At 37.4% G+C, this 20,448-nt stretch overlaps 1 protein-coding gene across 1 annotated transcript in view; it reads left to right on the forward strand.

The window, feature by feature from the left end:
* The window catches only part of CDHR3 (cadherin related family member 3), a gene marked incomplete at its 5' end in the record, with an annotated part of 88,878 nt that overhangs the window by 15,844 nt on the left and 52,586 nt on the right, over positions 1 to 20,448 (forward strand). Inside the window, 4 exons of the mRNA XM_003771487.4 lie at positions 1,454 to 1,622; positions 2,561 to 2,646; positions 17,787 to 17,881; positions 18,807 to 18,911. Coding sequence (XP_003771535.2) covers positions 1,454 to 1,622; positions 2,561 to 2,646; positions 17,787 to 17,881; positions 18,807 to 18,911 — 455 coding nt within the window. The remainder of the gene's footprint in view (positions 1 to 1,453; positions 1,623 to 2,560; positions 2,647 to 17,786; positions 17,882 to 18,806; positions 18,912 to 20,448) is intronic.

Consider the following 20,448-nt stretch of genomic DNA (forward strand, 5'->3'; position numbering starts at 1 on the left):
ACATGTGGTCCATAAAAAGTCACATACATGACTGGATGACTGAACAAGTTTATACTACACTGACAATCTAGCTCCTGGCTATGTGATTATTGATTTCACACAGGTATATTTTTCTTCCCCAAAGAGAGTATAAGCTTCTCACAGAGAAGGACCCTAGTTTTTATTTCTTTTGTATTTCTGAATCACTTCTTACAAGTATTCAATAATATTAACAATGTGACATTTGTTTAGCTCTATACTTTAAAAAAAAAATACTCACTATAACCCATCCTGAGAACCAGGCACATTTCCATGTGGAAACTGGGGGACCACATCTGAGGATGCTAAGTCCCATTGGCTCTCTGGTGCTTATCCTAACTGTGTTAAGGCAAAGTAAACATAGCTTTGTTAATTGTTCAAAAACTTGTGAATGACTCATTTCGTGCAAATATTGAACCCAAACTAATAGAACGCTGGTGTTAGTGTCACCTGCTATGAAGGAGTATCTTAGGTGGTTGAAAGTATTGTGCCATTTCCCAAAACAATCTAGTCTACTTTCCATTCCCTCCAATGCAATTTTATATCCATTTTAGTTTTACAGACAAGAAAATGAAGGTAATTTTAGGGAAAATAAATGACTTTTCTGCAGTCTTTGAATTTATAACTCTTAGCTATTCACTGTGGCACTTATTCTATGATGTTGTTTTTGGGGGAAGAAAGAGGAATCAGACCCATGATTTCATTGGTATAGGGAAATCCCAAAAAGAAAGTCCCTCTCCTGGTTGCAGGCTAGCATCTACTCTGCAATTTTAATCTTAAGAATTATTGGGGATAAAAAGAATGGAGGAGAAATAAGCATTTATTAAGCTCTTGTTATGTACCAGACACCTTTGAAAGACCTCATCGATATTATCTCATTTGATCCTCACAATCACCCTGGGAGATAGGTGCTATTATTATCTCCATTTTACAGTTGAGGAAACTGAGGCAAATAGAAATTAAGTGATTTGTGCAGGCTAGTACATTTCTGAGGTAACATTTTCACTTAGGTCTTCCAGACTGCAGGCTCAGTATGCTGTTATCCCTGGGTCACTTAACTGCTTCTAAAGAGAGTGGTGAGTGATTTACCCAGGACCACACATCTGTGTGACACATGAGTCCAGATCTTAACTGTGAAGCTGACTCTATCTACTTACTTACTATGCTCTAAGAACTCCCTCAGAGTTTCCTTCACTGTGTGCCGTTGTGGTCACCCTATTCAAACACTAATGTTCTTTGAATTAGGGCTCTTTGAAATGGATGCTATTAATTAAAAATGGGCCCTTTGACATTCAAGGAAAAAAATCATTCCCAAACCATTCATTATTGATTCCTTAAAAAAGATCGCATTTCAAAACTTCTATTTCTGAACCTTTCCCCCCCCCCTTTTTTTTTTTCACAGTCCCACTAAAAAATCTTTTGTTCTGTTTTTCAGGTAGTCACCACTGGGAAACCTCCACTTGATTTTGAAAGAGTGCCAAATAGGTTTCAATTGCAAGTTTATGTTAAAGATGAAGCTGGTGCAATGGACCTGGGACTCTTGACTGTCCAGTTAAAAAATGTTAATGAGCCTCCTCTGTTTCTAGACAACTTGGCAAAAGGAAGTAAGATATGGTGTGTCTGTGCTGTAGAACAGAGAATAATGTTGGGCTTTTGGGAGATGGATAAAAATGATTAAACAAGCAGATGTTTTCAGCAGAGAAGGCAGCTGCTGGACAGTCAGAAAAATGAAGGAATAACCACCTTTCTCCAACTATCAGTCCCTCTCCCCTTTCTTTGCTTTTGGTGGTTAAAAAAAATCAAACAATTGACCTACCCAAAGAAGCAGCGGACAGAGTATAGCAGTCAGGTTCAATTATGAAGTATTCTTTAGACATCATCCCATCTTCCCTTTCAAAATTAACCTTTTCCTTTTCCCAAGAACCCCTTTCCTATGCCAGATATGAGAGGTTCTTAGTTAATTCTTCTTACAATGTTAAAAAAATTAGTTGAAAAATCATTTAAAATATAAGAATTCCTAAGGGTATTTTTATATTTTAAACAGGATTTTTGGAGACAGAAAAACCTTATGCTAAAAAGCTTCTAAAGTTGATCTTTTAGTGACTTGTACTTTCCCTCAGTCTCTGCTGGTAGACAGAGAAAAAGAGAATTTAGTACACCAGCTCTGAAAAAACCTAAGCCAGCACTGTAGGATTTGACTGTACCCTGTAAATAGAGTATTTTTCAATGTCAATATTTTGTTAGTTTGGGAACTCTTGTCAACTGATGGATTCAGATTGTAACCTTTCTGCAGTTTAGTAGAGTTCTCTGACATCTTCAATCACATAGCAAAGGGAGTTTAACCCGGGTCCTCCAGACTCAAGATCCAGCTCACTAAATCATTCTGTCAGGCTACATCTTTCTAATTACATACTGATTCCTTGGGTTTGATAATTTAGGTTTTACCTGGAAAACTTTGGTTTCTTATTTGTATTTTTTATATGTATCAGAATAACATATTAGTTTTATATTTTTAAATGTTATATTTTGAACTCCTATATAGCTGTAGAGCTCTATATTTTGGAAGGATCAAGTCCTGGACCCATTTACCAGATGGAGGCAATTGATCCTGAGAATGAGCCCCTCATGGTAAGTGGTCTTATTAAAATGAGGATGGTGTTGATCTCTCCACCATTTACTATTCTAATTTTTTGTCATCTTTGCCAATTTGCTGGGCATTCAGTAAAATTTCTGGGTTTCTTCCACTTGTGTCTTTCCAATTATTAATGATTTGGAGTGTTCTTTCATCTGATTGTTAATAGTTCATTTACCACTCTACTTCAGAGAATTGATTGTTCATATCCTTTGATCAAATATCCAAAGTTTTATCCCTTGCCAAAACCATACGTGCAAATTACCAAGTTTTGACCCCCAAAGAGTTGAAAAAATACACATCTCTCCCCTCTTTGCAGAGTTGGGGGGGACTATGGGTATGAATATTCTCTCAATACTTAGCTGATGCAAACCTTTTTCAGCTAGCTAGTGCAGTGGATTGAATGCCCAGTCTGGAGTCAGGAAGCCCTGAATTCAAAACTGATCTCAGACTAGCTTTGTGACCCTGGGACAAGTCACACTAATTTCTCTGCCTCAGTTTCCTCATCTGTAACACGAGGATAAAAATAACATGGACTTCTCAGGTTGTTGTGAGGATCTAATGAAAAAAAATATTAATCAAGTGCTTAGAATGGTGTCTGGCCCATAGTTGGTGTTATTGTTATTATTATTTCCTTTTTTTCAATTTATTAAATGAATAGGACATTTTTAGGGACATATGGACATAGGGACATAGTAGGGAGGGATATTTTTAGAATTAAATGTGATATAAAAACAAAACATATAAAAATGAGATTTTTAAAAACCTCATATATGCAATCAGCCTTTAAACTCTAGAGCAAGCCGGTTTTCCTACCTTTTCCCTCCTTCTATATGTGTCCTTTAAATCTTCATGTTGTGTTTTTTGTGACTTTCCTTCACTCCCTTTCCAGACATGCCCAAATATTAATTTCTGACTTTTTTGTCACTATAAAGTGGAGGGGGAAAGTAGGGAGAAGGAAATATACTATGTAGTTTGCCATCAATCCCACACCCAACTTGATCCAGCATCGTGGGCTGATTATTGGGATCAGCCCCAAAATAAGAGCATTTGTATCAAGCTTTAGAACATGTTCTAACCTGTATTTCCCTCTAGTTCCTACCCTGGGGATCAAGATTTTATGAAACTTGTAAAAGTGAATCAAATAAAACATAGGCATGGAGTTGTTTGACTGTTTTTTTCTCAACACTGGTCTGATTGTTGAAGTGGCCATGGATGGAAATGTGAGGTGTGAAAAACTGAATTTTCCAAGATGCTGTGGCTCTCTGATTTCTATAAAAAAGCAAATTCTGTTTCCATTTTAGGGGAGGACTATTCTTATGACTCCTAGGAAAAACAAAAGATGCTAGTCCAATGACAAAGAAATCACACAGTGTTAGGACTAAATAGGCACCTCTGAGAACAGTTAGTCCAGTGCTTTTATTTGCCTGAGAAGGGAATTGAAAAATATCCTAAGTCTTTTTCCTCTTCTGCCAGCAGCATTTCTGAACTATTTTTCAATCTTCCTAGGTGGCTCCCCTAAGGCTTCACTCAGGGAGCAGTAATGTGCAGTAGAGACCAGCTTCTTAAACGGTGGTTTGCTTGTAACTGAATGTGGTTGTCATGAAAGTATGATTTATTATCAGCACATATTTGATTTGTATGCCTATTTTACATACATATATACCCCCATTTACATAAAAATTTCTCAAGGGGACAAGGGATTGTGAGTGGAAAAAGTTTAAGGAGTCCTATAGTAGAGAAAAAAAAAAAAAACAACAACCTGGATTTGGAGTCATAGAACCTGGATTCTACTACTTGTTAATAATTCTGTCTCTTTAGACCTTAGTATCCTAGCTGATCTATGATACTATCATCTTCTTTCCAATGTATTTATCATGTAACATAAGTATGACAGTTAATTATATTCATATCTTATCTTCCCCTTAGACTATAAGCTACATGGTTATCAGGTTCTGTCTTAGCCAGAATTTGTTATCTTTCCAGTAAATAGTATAGTACTGTGTTCATAAGGGCTAGATTTGTATTTTCAAAGATGTAGGGAACTCCTCCTAAGTGAAGAAACTCTATTTGTTAATGTGTGCCAGCATCTTCCACTGAAATCTTAGAAAGTCACTTAGAGCCTTGTGAAGTGACTTGAGTCACCCAGCCAATGTGTGTCAGAGGTGGATCGAAATGAGATTTTCCTGGATTCCAGGTTACTCCTCTCTCTATTACACCAGGCTTCCCATCCCATAGTAGGTGTTTTGTTTATTATTATTATTAAAGCTTTTTATTTTCAAAACATATACCCGGATAATTTTTCATCATTGACACTTGTATAATCTTGTGCTCTAAATTTTCCCCTCCTTCCCCCCAACCCCTCCCCTAAATGGCAAGCAATCCAATATATACATACATGTTAAAATGTATGTTAAATTCAATATATGTAAACATATTTATACAATTCTCTTGCTGAACAAGAAAAATCAGATCAAAAAAGAAAGAAAATGAGTAAGAAACAAAACGCAAACGAACAACAATAAAAAGAGTGAGAATCTTATATTGTGATCCACACTCAGTTCCCACAGTCCTCTCTCTCTGGTGTAGCATAGTAGGTGCTAAATAAGTGTTTGTGGTTGAGTGTTTATTCCTCAAGGTCTAAGATGAACACTTATGAAATATAAACACACACTAAGGGTCTTATCAACTCTAAAGTACTATTATTCTCTGGAGACTTCTCTTTGAAATCCCGGCAAATAGGAGTAAATCATCAGCTTTGAGGAGCTCAGTATAGCTCATTTAATCAGTTAAAAGACAAGTAGGCAAAAGAACAAAGGACTGTTCAGAATAAACTATGGTCAGTGGAACATTGCCTTAAGAATACATCAAGAGACATAACAAATTTTGTTTTCCCTACTCTGGATTCCCAAATTCCTTCAGATTATTCACATCATTCTGTTTTCCAACACTCCAGCTTCTGTAGAAGAGGCCATCCTTCTTACCAAGACCAACTTCATTGATTTGTACCCTTGATCATGTGATCAAGACCACTCCCATCTCTTTCTGGAAGATCTCCACAATTATCCTCCCACTCCTAACCTTCAATCTCTTCTCATATACTGGTTCCTTGTCAGCAGGCCACAAATATTCCCAGGTTTTCCCTATTCTTAAAGAAAAAACTCTTTCTGGACCCTTCCATTCTCTTAAGCTTTCAAACTATATAGTTCCTTCCTTTTTTAGTCAAACCTAGAAAAAGTTGTACTTTGTGCCTCCACTTCCCCTCATTTCACTCGTTTCTCACAACTTTGAATTTGGCTTCTCACTCACCTAACTGAAATGGCTCACACCAAAGTTATCAATGACCAAACTTGATGGCCTTTTCTCAGTCATCATACTAACTGAATTCTCTACTCCATTTAACGTGGTAGACTGCTCTCTCCTCATCTCTCTATCTGCTTCTTCTCCTGGAAACTTTCTCATTTCATTTTTGTTCTCTTGTGCTTATCCTGCCTCTCTGATGACTCCTTTCAGTTTCCCTTGTTGTTATCTTCATATTCTCCCTCCACAACTGTAGGTATACCCCAAGCTCTGTCCTGAGCCCTCTTCTCTTAGCTCTATTTTCTTTCTTGGTGACCTCAGCAATTTTGTGTTCAGGATAGCCACCATCTATACACCAGTGATTCCCACATATCCAGCCATAATTTCTTCTCAGCTTATACTGTATCACCAATTGTCCAGTAGACATTTTAAAATGGATGTCTCTTAGATATTGCAAACTGAACATTTTAAAGCAATTCATTTTCTTCCTTTCTCTTCCCAACATCCCTATTTCTGTAGCTAGTACCACCTTCCTTAAGCCATTCAAGTTAAGAACCTCAGGCTCATCCCTAATTTTTTACTTTTCCCATCCCTTTCTATCCCATCCCTTGCCAAGTCTTTGTCATTCTATCTCCACATCATCATTTTTACACACACACACACACACACACACACACACACATTATGTCCATCATTGTACTCACACCATCACTACCTTGGTACAGTAGAAAGAGCCCTGACTCTGGGCTCAAGAAGTCTAGGTTCTAATCCCACATCTAATATTTACTGTTTGTAAATTTAGGCAAGTGACTTAAGCTCTCTATATTTCCTCATGTGTAAAATGAGGAAGTTGACTTTCGAGGTCTCTCTAGTTTTGAATGTATGACCTCTCACTAAGACTCTTTTCATGGATTCCTTTGATCTTCTTGTCTGATCTCTCCCCTCTCCAATTCATCCTGGTCCCTCCTTGCTTTTCCAGTCTTTTTATACGTCTTTCCCTTCCATGTGTTTTACAATCAAGCCACTTGACTTCTATTTCCTTTGCTTCTCCTTTCTGTCTCTTTACACTGACCTTGTCTTTCATTCCTCAAAGGCTCTGCCCCCTCACTTTTGCTTCTTGGATTGTACTGGCTTCCTTCAAGACTAGGATAGGGTAGAAATTTATGTGATAACTTTATTATAGATTTAAGGAATAAAAAGTTATACATAATAGATTTTCAGTTTCGTGCACAATCATCTTTTTTATTATAGTATGTTAGGGAAATACTTGTTTAATTCCGTATGTTAAAAATAAAATAAATTATACTTCTAAGAGAAGATAGCTCAGATTTTGTCTTCTGCAAGAGGACTTTCCCTGCCCTCTCAGCTTCTAGTGCTGTTCCTTCTTTTATTGCCTTTCAAATACTCTGTATATGTCTTTCATGTATCTTGTTATTTACATGTCTCCTGCCCTTCAATGCATGCTCCTTGAAGTCAAGAACTGTTTTTGCTTTTCTTTTTTTCTCTGCTGCTTAGTACAGTGCTGGGTCTATTTGTAATAAAGACTCAACTGGCTGATAGCTCAACAGATTCTAGTAGTTCCCTAATACTTATTGGATTTGTTTGTTTTGGAGGCAATTGGGGTAAAGCGACTTGCCCAGGGTCACACAGCTAATAAGTATCTGAGGCTGGATTTGAACTCAAGTCCTCCTGATTTCAGGATGGATGCCCTATCCATTGTACTACTTCGCTGCCCCACTGTCTATTATTTCTATGATTAAATATAAGCTCTTCTGTCTGGCTTCAAAGCCCTTCACAACTTGCATCTCCACTATTATAGTGCCTTTACATTGTCCTCCATCCCCTTCTCTCTAACTCCTTGTAGAATCCCTAATAGCCTTCAAAGATCAGCTCATTTTGCATGTAGCTCAGTGCTTGACACACTGTAGGCATTTAATAAATACCTGACTAAGATTCTTATCTTAAATGAGCCTTTTTCTGATTCCCACTAATCTCTAGTGTCCTGCCTACAAAATCAACTTTTATTTCCTTTGAATATATGTATATATCTTGTTTTGCCAGATAGAACAAAAGCCCTTTAAAGGCACTTCTTTCTTTGTATCCCCAGCACCTAATTTAGTGTCTGGTAAATAGCATTAATTAATGTTCACTGACATACATTATTGGGACAGCTAGGGGATACAGTGGATAGAACACCAGCCCTGGAGTCGGGACCCAAATTCAGAATTAGATATTTATTAACTGTGTGATCCTGGACAAGTCACTTAATTGCAATTGCCTCCAAGCCACCCCTCTCTCCTATATTATGCTAAGTATTTAGAGATACAAATGAAAAAAAGAAACAAAATCCCAAGTTCATTAAAGTTCATTAACTAAAAATTCAGGTCCCCCCAGAGAGGTTAAATGACTTGACATGACTCGCACAGTCCCCATATAGAGATGTAAATAATAAAAACAAACTAATATGACTGATATTAGTCATTATCAGAATCAGGACTAAAACTTAAGTCTTCTGAATCGAAGAATATTGAAGAATAAAGACTGTCATAGGATCTTAGTTCATGTGTGACCTTAATAGACAAATCACCTTACCTCTCATAAGTCATAGATCTAGAGATGAGGGGGTCATGAGTACAACATTCTCCTTTTTCAGTGGGGAAACTGAGGGCCAGAAATGGCTTCTTCCCCAAGGTCACATAGGTAAGTGGCAAAGGAAGGGTTTGAACCCAGTTCCTCTGACTCCAGAGTCCTCCTCCTCCCTCATACATAAAGTGAAGGATGATAACTAGAAGTCCTTCAAGGTCCTTTCAAGTTCTAGATTAATTCCTGGTGATAATAAAAACAAACTTCTCTAGCAGGTCAGAAGTCAAGAGAGCTGAGTTCTTGTTTGGTCACTAACTAGTAATGTGACCCAAGAAAATCTCTTTGGACCCATTTTCTCATCTGTAAAATGAGGTAGGTAATTGAACTAGGTGTCTTCCACCTTTATGACTTTATAAAAAGATTGAAAGCTATTCTTGACATTTTGATTTTCTTTTTTCTCTGAGTTTCAGTTTTTGAATTAAATGTCTTTGACAAAAGGAAAAAGGGCCTCTCATAGTTCACAGCCAGCTCAAGGGAAGTGGGAGGGAGAAAGGAAGGAGACATAAAAACAAATAAACAAACAAACACACAAACCAGTTGGCTGAGAAGGGAAAAGTGAATGCCTTTTTCCCTCTCTCTCTTGCCTCTTACCTCTCCTACCAGTCCAGCCAGTTCACCAAGCAATTGTTTCTCTAACTTTAATCCTTTGTCTTCAAGGGAGGACAAAACACAATTTTACCTTCTGCAAAAGGCATTCATTCTCTAATGGAGGGATCCAATCATAGCAGAAGAAAAAACACTTTAATTGAGGAATTGCTGCAGTAAATCACTCTGTCTCCAGCTGTGAAACCAATTCATGTCTTCAAAGTCTCTGAGGAGTCTTTCCTGGCAGCCAGGACTGTTATTTCAAAAAAGGAAATAGAGGGGGAAAAAAAAACGAAAAAGGGAATGCAATGAGAGGGGGAATCAGGGGAAAAAATAGTTATTTTCTTGATCTTTGCCAAAAAAAGAGGAGAAAGTAAAGGTTGGAGGAAAGAGGAAGGAAATTAGCAAATAGAGTAATCAATATTCAGTTATCAAAGTGGTACACATGCAGATTATCTGTTTTCTGATTTATATATATCCCCAAAATATATGTATGTGTATAGGTACATATGTATATATACATAATACATATGTATGTATGTGTGTATACTAAAATAGTATTTTATTTTCTCACAACTACATGTCAAGACAATTTTTGGCATTCATTTTTGTAAAATTTTGAATTCCAAATTTCTCTCTCTGCCTCCCTTCCTTCCCTCCCTTCTTCATAAAACAGTAAACAATTTGATATAGGTTATGCATGTACTATATTTCCATATTAGTCACGGTTGTGAAAAAGGAAACAGAGGAAAAAACACAAAAAAAGTAAATGAAAAAAGTATGTTTCAATCTGCATTCAAAGTCTATCAGTTCTCTAACTGCATGTGGATAGCATTTTCCTTTGTGAATCTTTTGTACTTTTTTTGGATCACTGTGTTGCTGAGAAGAGCTGAAGCATTCGTAGTAGATCATATAACGTTGCTGATATTATGTATAATTTTCTTGGTTCTACTCATTTCACTTTGCATCAGTTCATACAAATCTTTCCACGTTTTTCTGAAATCTGGCTGTTCATTATTTCTTATTGCAAAATAGTATTCCATTACATTCATATGCCACGGCTTATTCAATTATTCCCCAATTGATGGATATCTCCTCAATTTCCAATATTTTGCCACCATGAAAAGAGTTGCTATAAATATTTTGACACATGTAAGTACTTTCCCCCCTTTTATGATCTCTTTGTGGTTTAGACTTAGTAAGGGTATGCACATTTTGGATATCTTTTGGGCTTAGTTCCAAATTGCTTTCCAGAATAGTTGGCTCAGTTCACAACTCCCCCAACAATGCATTAGTGTTCCAATTTTCCCACATTGTCTTTATCATTATCATTTTCCTTTTTTGTCATATTAGTCAATCTGATAGGTATAAAGTGATACCTCAGAGTTCTTTTAATTTGCATTTTTCTAATAGATAGTGATTTAGAGCATTTTTTTCATATGCCCAGAAATAACTTTGATTTCTTTATCTGTAAATTTATGAATTGGGAAATGACTTGCATTCTTATAAATTCAATTCTCTATTTGAGAAATGAAGTTTTTATCAGAGACACTTGCTGTAAAGATTATTTCCTAGCTTTCTGCTTTCCTTCTAAATTTGGTTGCATTGGTTTTATTTGTGCAAAAGTCTTTTAATTTAATATAATCAAAATTATCTATTTTATATTTCATAATATGTTTTTATCACTTATTTGGTCATAAACCTGTAACTCACTTAACTTCTCCTTTATGAATTTGGATGATCTACCACTTGGTGCAGATATGTTTAGTACTGATATTACTTCATTGGCTACAACATGTTTTAGCAAGATGTAGTTTCTTTTCTTACTCTTTTAATTAGTCTATTTTTGCTTTATTTGAGATAAGGATTGCTATGTCTGCTTTTTTTTTTTTTTTTTTTTTGCTTCAGCTGAAGCACAATAGATTCTGCTCCAGCCCTTTACCCTTATTTTGTATGTCTCTGCTTCAAATGTTTCTTGTAAACAATATATTGTAGGATTTTAGTTTTTGATCCACTTTGCTCTCTGCTTCCATTTTATGGGACAGTTCATCCCATTCACATTCATAAGTTATGATTACTAACTTTATATTTCCCTCCATTCTATTTTTCCTCTTGTTTGTATTCTTTTCACCCTTTTCCTCCTCACCAGTATTTTGTTTCTGTCTACCATCTCTCCTAATCTGCCTTCCCTTTTGTGCCCCACCCCAATCCCTTTACTTTATCTCCTTCCCTCCTATTTCACTATTGGGTAAAATAAATTTCTGTATTCAATTCATTGTGTATATTACTCCCTCTTTGATCTAAAACTGCTGAAAATAATGTCCAAGGGGCAGCTAAATGGTGCAATAGCTAGAGCACCAGAAGTGCTGAAGTCAGGAGGACCTGAGTTCAAATGTGGCCTCAGACTCTTAATACAGTTTTAACTGCGTGACCCTGGGAAAGTCACTTAACCCAATTGCCTCAGCAAAATAAATAAAAATGCTCATTTCCCACCCTTCCATTTCCACTTAATCCTTTTTTTCACCTCTTTAAATCCCATTCTACCTTTCCCTTCTTTCTGCATCCAGTGTACTCTTTATAATCCCTTAGTTATTTTTCCTGTCATTCCCTCAAATTCATCTTCTATACCATCTATATAGATTCCTTTTAGCTATACTATTAGTGGTACATTTTTAAGAATTACAAGAATCATCATCCCATATAAGGATGTAAATAGTTCAGCTCCATTGAATCCCTTAACTTTCTTTTCCCTTTTCTCCTTTTTAGTTTTCTCTTGGGTCTTGATATTGGAGATAAATTTTTTTGTTCAATTCTGGCCTTCTCATGAAAGCTTGAAATCCTTCTATTTTGTTGGCTAATCATTTTTCCCTTGAAGTTTTATGCTTAATTTTCACCAAATAGGTTATTCTTGATTGTAGTCCTCGCTCTTTGCTTTCTGGAATATCATGTTCCATGACCTCCATTCCTTTAATGTTACAGATGCTAAGTTCCATGTAACTCTGACTGTGACTTCCTGATATTTGAATTCGGTTTTGTTTTGGGTTTTTTTGGGCCACTTGCAGTATTTTCTCATTGACCAGATAGTTCTGTAATTTGGCTATAATGTTACATATATAATATAAAACTCTTTGGAGTTTTTATTTTGAGATCTCTTTTCTGAGGTGATCAGTAGATTCTTTCAATGCCTATTTTGCCCTTTGGTTCCAGAATATCAGGGCAGTTTTCCTTGATAATTTTTTGAAAGATGCTGTTCAGGTCCTCCTTTTAATTATGACTTTCAGGTATTCCAATGATTCTGACATGGTCTCCTGGATCTATTTTCCAGGTCAGTTGTTTTTCCAATGAGATATTTTACATTTTCTTCTATTTTTTATTCTTTTGAATTTGCTTGATTGATTCTTCATGTCTCACACATTTACTCCATTTTAACTTTTAAGGAGTTGCTTTCCTCAGCTACCTTTTGTACTTCCTTTCTCATTTGGCCAATTGTACTTTTTAAGGAATTGTTTTTTTTTTTTTTTCAGTAGATTGTTGTATCTTCTTTTCTATTTGACCAATTCTCCTTTTTAGATGTTTTCTTTTCTTAAGCTGTTGACATTTCCACCATAATTCACATAATTCACTTGTATCATTACCATTTCTTTTCCCAATTTTTCTTCTATCTCTTTCATATGATTTTAAAATTCTTCCTTTTGAGCTCTTTCATGAGTTTTTTTCCCTCTGGGCTTGAGACCACTTTCCACTTTTCTTTGAGGTTTTGACCATAAGTGTTCTGGAATTGTTGTCCTCTTCTGAGTTTTAGGCTTGATCTTTCCTGTCAGCATAATAAGTTTCTAAGGTCAGATTCTTTTTTGTTGTATTTTGCTCATCTTTGGACTTAATTTGTTTCCTTTAAATTTGAACTCTGTTCCCAGGGTGGAAGGGGCACTGTCTCAGATGTCTTCTGTCAGGGCTATAGGCTCTTGCTGTTTATCTAGTTTGGTATTGATGTTGCCCTGAAGCCCACAGGGAACCTCATGATTAGTGCTGTGCTAAGGGAGTGGGTGAAGGTAATTGATGTTGCTGGAAGCTGTAAGGGTCTAGTGGCTTACCTAGTGCTGAACCTGGATCCTAATGCTGGTGTCTGGGATGTGCTAAGACCAGTAGGGTGTTTCTGTATTTCCTCAGGGCCACCCTGAAGCACATGGATGTCTGCCTGTTTGCCCTGGGCTATGCTGAGGCATATGAAGGTTGGCTTCTGGAGTCTGCTGAGGCACATGGGGGATCATGGTGTTGCTATTTGCCTGTTATACTTCACTGGGGTTCAGGATTTCCCACTAGTTTGCTGAGGTAGGGCTAGCTGCTGCCTTATTGGGATGCTTCTTGTCCTAGGCTGCATTCCCCTTTTGCCCAAGTGAGACATACCTTTCTTGGTGATCTTCCAACTTTCTTGGGGTAAAAGACTTTCTCCCCATCTTTTTGCTGGTTCTGCTGTTCCAGAATTTGTTTTGAGAGACTATTTTATAGTTGTTTGAAGGTGAGTATGGGAGAATTATGGCAATTTACCGCTTACTCTGCCTTCTTCGCTTCAGGAAATCCAAATCCCCAATATATTTTGAATCCTGCCTCATTTTCCTCCTCCCACCCATACCCTTTCCATCATCCAGGCAGCACCTCTCAGGGAATACAAATCAATCTTATTAGCTCCAAGTTACACCCATGTAAATGTTATACCTCCTTTTCTTCTACATCAATCATTTGTAAAGAAGACATCAGGATTTTCTTCTCTACAGCCTCCTCTTCTTCTTGAGTTGACTTTCTTATAGCATCTCAGACCATGGAATACTATTAATATTAATACTTTTGCTGAAGTCTTTGAAATTCATTCTCCTCAAATCTCTGGGGAACAGAAAAAATATGCTCAGAATTCCTATCTTATCTCTTACACACTCTAAGATGGCAGTTTGCCCTGCCCACAAGATTCTCCTTTGGTTTCATTTGTGGGAACTATGCAAGAGGGGTGGTTGTTGCAACATTTCCAAATTTTTACAACAGTATTGTGGAGAAGAAAAAAAAAAGCTTTAAACAAAAGCAGTGTTCTGATTAAAGTAAAAAATTAAAAAAAAAGGATTGGGACATCCTATTTTAAAATGGAAACATACAGTTGGAGTACTAAGAAGTATGTTTGCTGTTTAGGGCCCAAACTTTAAGAGAGAAAGAGCCTGGCTCCTCTGGGGAAGCTGACATTTCAGGAAACTGGGGCACGACTTGTCTCAACTCCCCTCTGAAACCAGCTATTCAATGAAGGGTGATCAGGGCAGGAAATGCTGACTCTTTGTCTCCCAAACTGGAGCCTTTGAGTGGCTGAACAAACCACAGCTATAATAAAGGACTGCAAATGTAGAAACATTGGGTGGCTGGTAAAGCAATATTCCCAGCAGGGAAACTGGAGAGGCCATTTGACAAGAATTTGTTAACGGAATTGATCTGATTACTCAGCGACTTTCTCTGCAACTGCAGTTAAATGTATTAGGCTAAGAGGGGGGCTGGGATTGCTCTCCATTCTATTTAATTTCTGTTTTCGAAGAATGAATATCAGGGGAGCTGCTTTGGTTAAACAAGCCTTTAAAAATGGAGAATGCCAGAATGTTCAGAAAGCTGTACGGATTTACTGGCAAATGTCCATGCTGCACAATATTTTGAGTCTGCTACTTCTCTTTTTGTCTCTACAAAGGCAGCCGTTTCTATTGACACGGCAAATAGATTCAAGGATGAAAGAAATAAGCTTGACCTTAAATAAATTGAAGTATGGGGAAATTAGACCATTAAAAAAACCCCACAGATTCTTAACTATTATCTTTCACCTAGGGCAAGCTTCATAGTATAAGTTAGGACAAGCAACATGGCATGAACCCCCCAAATCAACTTTTTAAGACAAATTCAGAAGTAGATATAGAGGGGGGGGTCAGGGAAGAGAGGAGGTCCACCCCAGCACATACTGAGGCTGGTACCTGATAGAAGGCAGAAAGAATTCACCATGGATGTGGCAGCCAGGGGGTGGAAGCATCTGGTAGCTTCCTATTTTAAGCAATTACTCTTGCTAACTTGGTGCTAAACTCAGCTTTTTCCACCTGCTGAAGAAGTGTAAGTTCTGTCAGAAACCTCTAAATTTTGGTGCCCTGGGGCAAAGCTCCAGTTAGCCCAGCCTAGTTACAGCTCTGAAAACAAAAATCTGCATTCTTAGCTTTTTCTCTAGTCCATCACTATACACTCCTGCTAAATTTATTGTCAAAGGGAATGCAATAGTGGAGGTGAGACTGAAGAAAGTTTCCTACACTAGTAAAGCATTGCTAGGAACAAATATATAAAAACACACAAATGTATTGTATGCATATATATATATACATATACATATACATATGTATTCACATATATACATAAATATATATGTGTGTGTTTGTGTGTATCTGCAAATAATTTGGTTTTTTTTCTTTTTCCCAAAAAAGGAAATTTGAAGTCTTAGATACTAAAGCTATTTCAACATAGGGGTGTGAATGGGAGTATGTGTGTGAATGTTAAGGGGGGTGGGGACAAGAAGGAAGACATTTGCCTTGACTTTTTGTATAGTATGTATTCTATTTATATAATGTTTCTTGTTTCCCTGATCAATTCCAGATGTTTAGTTTTTCTCTCTGGGAAGATTACTCCCAGATCTATATATCTTAATCTCATTCCTGTTCCTGCTCTATTATCTACTGGATATTTTGAACTGAATTCTTTTAAGCATCTCCATTTCAAAATATTCAAAATGTAACTTAAACTAACTCCTTTTCTGGACTTTTCCATTTTAACCTTTCAGTCATCCAGATTTGTGACTTCAGCATCATCATGGATTCCTCACTGTCCCTTACCCAATCAGTTGCCAAAGCCAGTCATTTCTACCTTCATGACATTTCTTAAATCTGTTCCCCTTCTTGCCGTCACTACTCTAGATCAGACACTCCTGCCTGGCCAATTACAATAACACTCCAAATGGCCTCTGCTTCCACCTTCTTCCCTTTCCATTCCTTCCTCCATACAGCTGCTGAAAGATATTATCAAATCACAGGTCCGACCAAGCCGTTGCTCTGATTAGCAAATCCCAGTGATTTCATATCAATTAGAATCAAATACAAACATCTTTGGCATTTCAAACCCTTTACAACATGACTCCAATCTAACAATCTAGCTTTATCGTAGATTAATTTTTTTTGTGCATTCTTTAGTCCAGCTAAACTGGCCTTCTCACTGTTCTTCAGTGTCATTTTTAAACTCTTCCTTGTATATGAAGGAAAAAGTCAACATTGGTGTAATGGAAAGAATTATAGATCTGTGTTTCTGATACATATTTTTTTTTTTCCTGAGGCAATTGGGGTCAATTGACTTGCCCAGGGTCAACTAGGAGTGTTAAATGTCTGACCTAAGATTTGAACTCAGGTCCTCCTGACTTCAGGGCTGGTACTCTATTCACTGCACCACCTAGCTGTCCCTAGTTCAGATATTCTTAATCTTTTTTGTGTGTTAGGTATCTTTTTGGCAGTCTGACTGAAGCCTAGAGTCCCCTTCTCAGAGCAACTTTTTTAAATGTATAAAATACAATACGTGGGTTAACAAAGGAAACCAATTATATTGAAATATAGTCAATAAAGGTTTTTTTTTTGATAAAATAAATTCATGGACCTTGGATTAGGAATCCTTGGACTAATTGAACTCCAAGGTCCCTCCTGATTCTTTAGCCTATGATCTATCTAGTCCTAACTGCCAGAATTACTCTTTTGGGCATTATGAAGTGTCATTGTCAAAAACAGAGGTTAAAAACTTTAAGATGACCTCAGAGGAACTCTTCCTTCTGGTTTCTGTGCATTCTCTCTTTTCTCCCACTGGGAACTCAGTTGAGTAATCCAGTATCGGCTCTAGAAAACCCTGGTTAATGAGCAGTGACTACAGCCAGCATCAGATTGTTTGGTCCACATATTAAGGCCCTGTCTGGAGCTATGGGTGAATTTTACTGAGCGCTGACAGATGGCGGCGCTTTGTATTTTCTTTGGATCGGTCCCTTGTGTACTGGCTCACAGGCCAGGGTGTCCCTCTCATGCTGGGCTGTCCTCGAGATAGAGTGACAAGCTAGAACTCAGGAAGGCCAAAGAATACAGATCAGAGCCAGAAGCATACACAAAAAGGAAGCCAAGGCAGTGAATGGGGGCAAAGCCAGGGATGTATGTAGGAAAACAGAAGTAGTCACAGCCTGCCAGATACAAGGGGATTTTCAATTGAAGCAAGGTCTTTCTCAGACTGGACACCTTTTATAGGCATCCCACTGTTTTAAGAGCCAATGGCTTCCTTCCCAGGGCAGAGCCTCAATGCCTCTGGCAGATCCTGACAGCAAATTGCCAAGAAACTATTAAGTCCTAGAATTTCTATTTTGGGAGATCATTCAAAAAAAAAAAAAAAAAAAAACCCAAAACCAAGCGTTCTATTGACCAGGACTATTTTTTCAGTCACTGGTTTACAGTGACTGCTAGACAAATACTCCTTTGGTGAAAAGAGACACTACCTCTCACTCATAATCATTTTTTTTTTTTTTTTTTAGTTTTCCATGATCTCTCCCTTGAAGTACTTCAGTGTCTCTCCAAATGGCATCCTATTCTCCACAGCAACATTTGATTTTGAAGCAGGAAACAACAGGTAGGGACTGGCCAATGCCCTTTCTTTTATAATTGTTTGGATGCATTTGTGAAGATATGGGAGTGCAATCACTGATGGAGGAAACATTATGGATGAAGGCTTTTCAAGAGAGGAGTGTTTATGTAACCTTCAGTATTCTGTTTCCCTCCTGCACTCCACGAAGATAGTATTTAAACATGGAAACCACAGTTGAGGAAATTATTTGAATAAGTTTACTCAGTCCTTTTGTCTCATCACCCTTCCTCCCTCCATCCTGAAAATAAAAAATGGCAGGGGAGGACTACCTTTATACTGACTCAGTTTTGATTGCTGGAAACATGCAATAGTCTCCGTAAAAGTAACTGGGAAAGGGGAGGGTGGGGCTCTTAAATCAGCTGAATTTAACTTTAGGTCTCTCTACTTTGTGATTAAAAGAATAGAGGCACAGTCCACGTGAAATAGTTGCAGGTAAGATTCCAAAATACAGGTGAGTTACTCAGAAGGAAAGAAAAAAAGAAAAGGAAAAGAAATAGAGAGTCTCGAAGAAATGGAAGAAGAATGGACAATTTCTCCTGATTGTACCTTACTCAGTTCTCTTGCTCAGATCTTATCAAAAAGCACTGAATTAGTTCTCCTAGGATCTGAGCTTGAATACCTCATTGCCATTTTCTATCTGTGGGATCCTGGGCAGGTCACTTAAATCTTAGCAGGACTATTTCCTCATCCATAAAATAAGGATTTTGGACTACATGGCTACTGAGGTTTCTTCCAGTTCTGACATCTTAACTTTCACTTTTATCTTTGGGGCTCTTTTGTTGTTCTGAGAAGCATCATTTGGCAACTGAGGGAAAAGAAGAGGGTCATTTCTCACCATTCCCTCTCACTTCATTTTTCACAATTTTTGAACGTCTGAAACCCTAACTTAGATTTTTTTTCTTTCTGACAGTTATGTGATTGATGTAGAAGTAGAGGACAGTGGAGGGCTTAAAACCACAAGAACATTCCTAATAAACATCATAAATGTTAACGATGAAAGTCCTTACTTTACCAGGTAAGCCCAAAGCTCACCCCTTCTCCTATTCTGGTTCTTTGCAAGAGATTAAGGGATCCCTCACTGAAGTGGGAAAGTGGAGAGGCTCAATTTCAAAGGGCTTTCATGCTTGCTGATCTTTATCCTAAGGGAAAGACAAGAAAGCAATGACTGATTTTTCAGTTTCTCTGTTTCTCTCTGTGTGTCTTTCTCTCTGACTTTCTGTCTGTTTTTCTATCTCTGTCTACCTGTCTCTCTCATCAATTCATTCTGGATCCAGGCTTTTATATATTTTTTTTCATTTCCCTACCTTTTTGGGAAAAAAAGATGTTGGGATGGTTCCCTATGGTGAGGAAGGCCTGGTATCTATTTTTGGGTAATGGGGAAAGCATATAATTTTATTTGATGGCTTAACTCAGTGGGTATAGTCACCATTACATGCTCTGATCTTTCTTATTCCATCTTTGAAGTCCTACCCTAGTATACTTTTGTTATTTGGCTTACAGAGGCACAGTATCTTTTATTGCCTGTCTCTTTGGTCCCCCAAAACACATGCAAGAGATGAATTAGTCACTAGGAAAATGTGAAAAACAGTTGTTTAGTTTAACTACATTTACAGATGTGAATAAAGCCAATGGAAGATGAAAGGCAGCCTGGTATAAGTAGATAGAGTGCTGGACTTGGAAACAGGAAATTGAGAGATATTGTAGCATAATGGAAAGAAGATGAGCTTTGGAGTCAGGACCAAGGGACATCTAGATCTTGCCTTAGCCTCTTTCTATCTGGATGATCTTGGACATGTTGGCCCTCAATCTCCTCCTCCATATAATGAGGGGTTGATGGTTTTACATGTATTTATCTATTATGCTGAATTCCACTTCTGTCACTTAATGGTTCTGTGATTATGGGCAAAGTCACTTAATTTTGCTTACCCTGTTTTCCTAAAACAAGAATGATATTTGTAATATCTCATAAGGCTGTTGGGAGACTCAAATGAAGTTATGAATGTAAAATACATTGCAAACTTAAAAACACTACATATATAATATATATGTATATAGAAATAAAGATGTATTCGCACACACACACATATATCATTTCTTGTTACTGAGATGCCTTAACAACCACAAAATCTTTTGTTATAGAGCCACCCAAGATATGTGACAAATGACCATATCTCTTAATTATAAACAGAATTAATTTCTCCTTCCCTTGCCCTTCTGATGCTAACCTGTGTGACTTTGGGCAAATCAGTTAACCTTCCTTGCCTGTAAAATGAGAGTGTTGAATTGGACAGTCCCTTAAGCTCTCTACCTACATCCTGTGACCTCTACTTTAACGTTCTTGACATTTCAGTCCTATAACTTAGCATACATACCTTAAACATGAAACTTTTCCATACCTGGTTGGTGAAAAATTTACCTGCTCTAAGCTTAGTTGGGACAGTATCAAGTATCTCCTGGAAGGAACAAACAATGCATTAGTGCTGGTTCCTGCATGAAATCTAGACAAATAGGGATTTTAGCTGACACCCCACATCTCTGAGCCACAGCATGGC

The sequence above is a fragment of the Sarcophilus harrisii genome, chromosome 5, assembly GCF_902635505.1.
Source record: "Sarcophilus harrisii chromosome 5, mSarHar1.11, whole genome shotgun sequence".
NCBI classification, from domain to species: domain Eukaryota; kingdom Metazoa; phylum Chordata; class Mammalia; order Dasyuromorphia; family Dasyuridae; genus Sarcophilus; species Sarcophilus harrisii.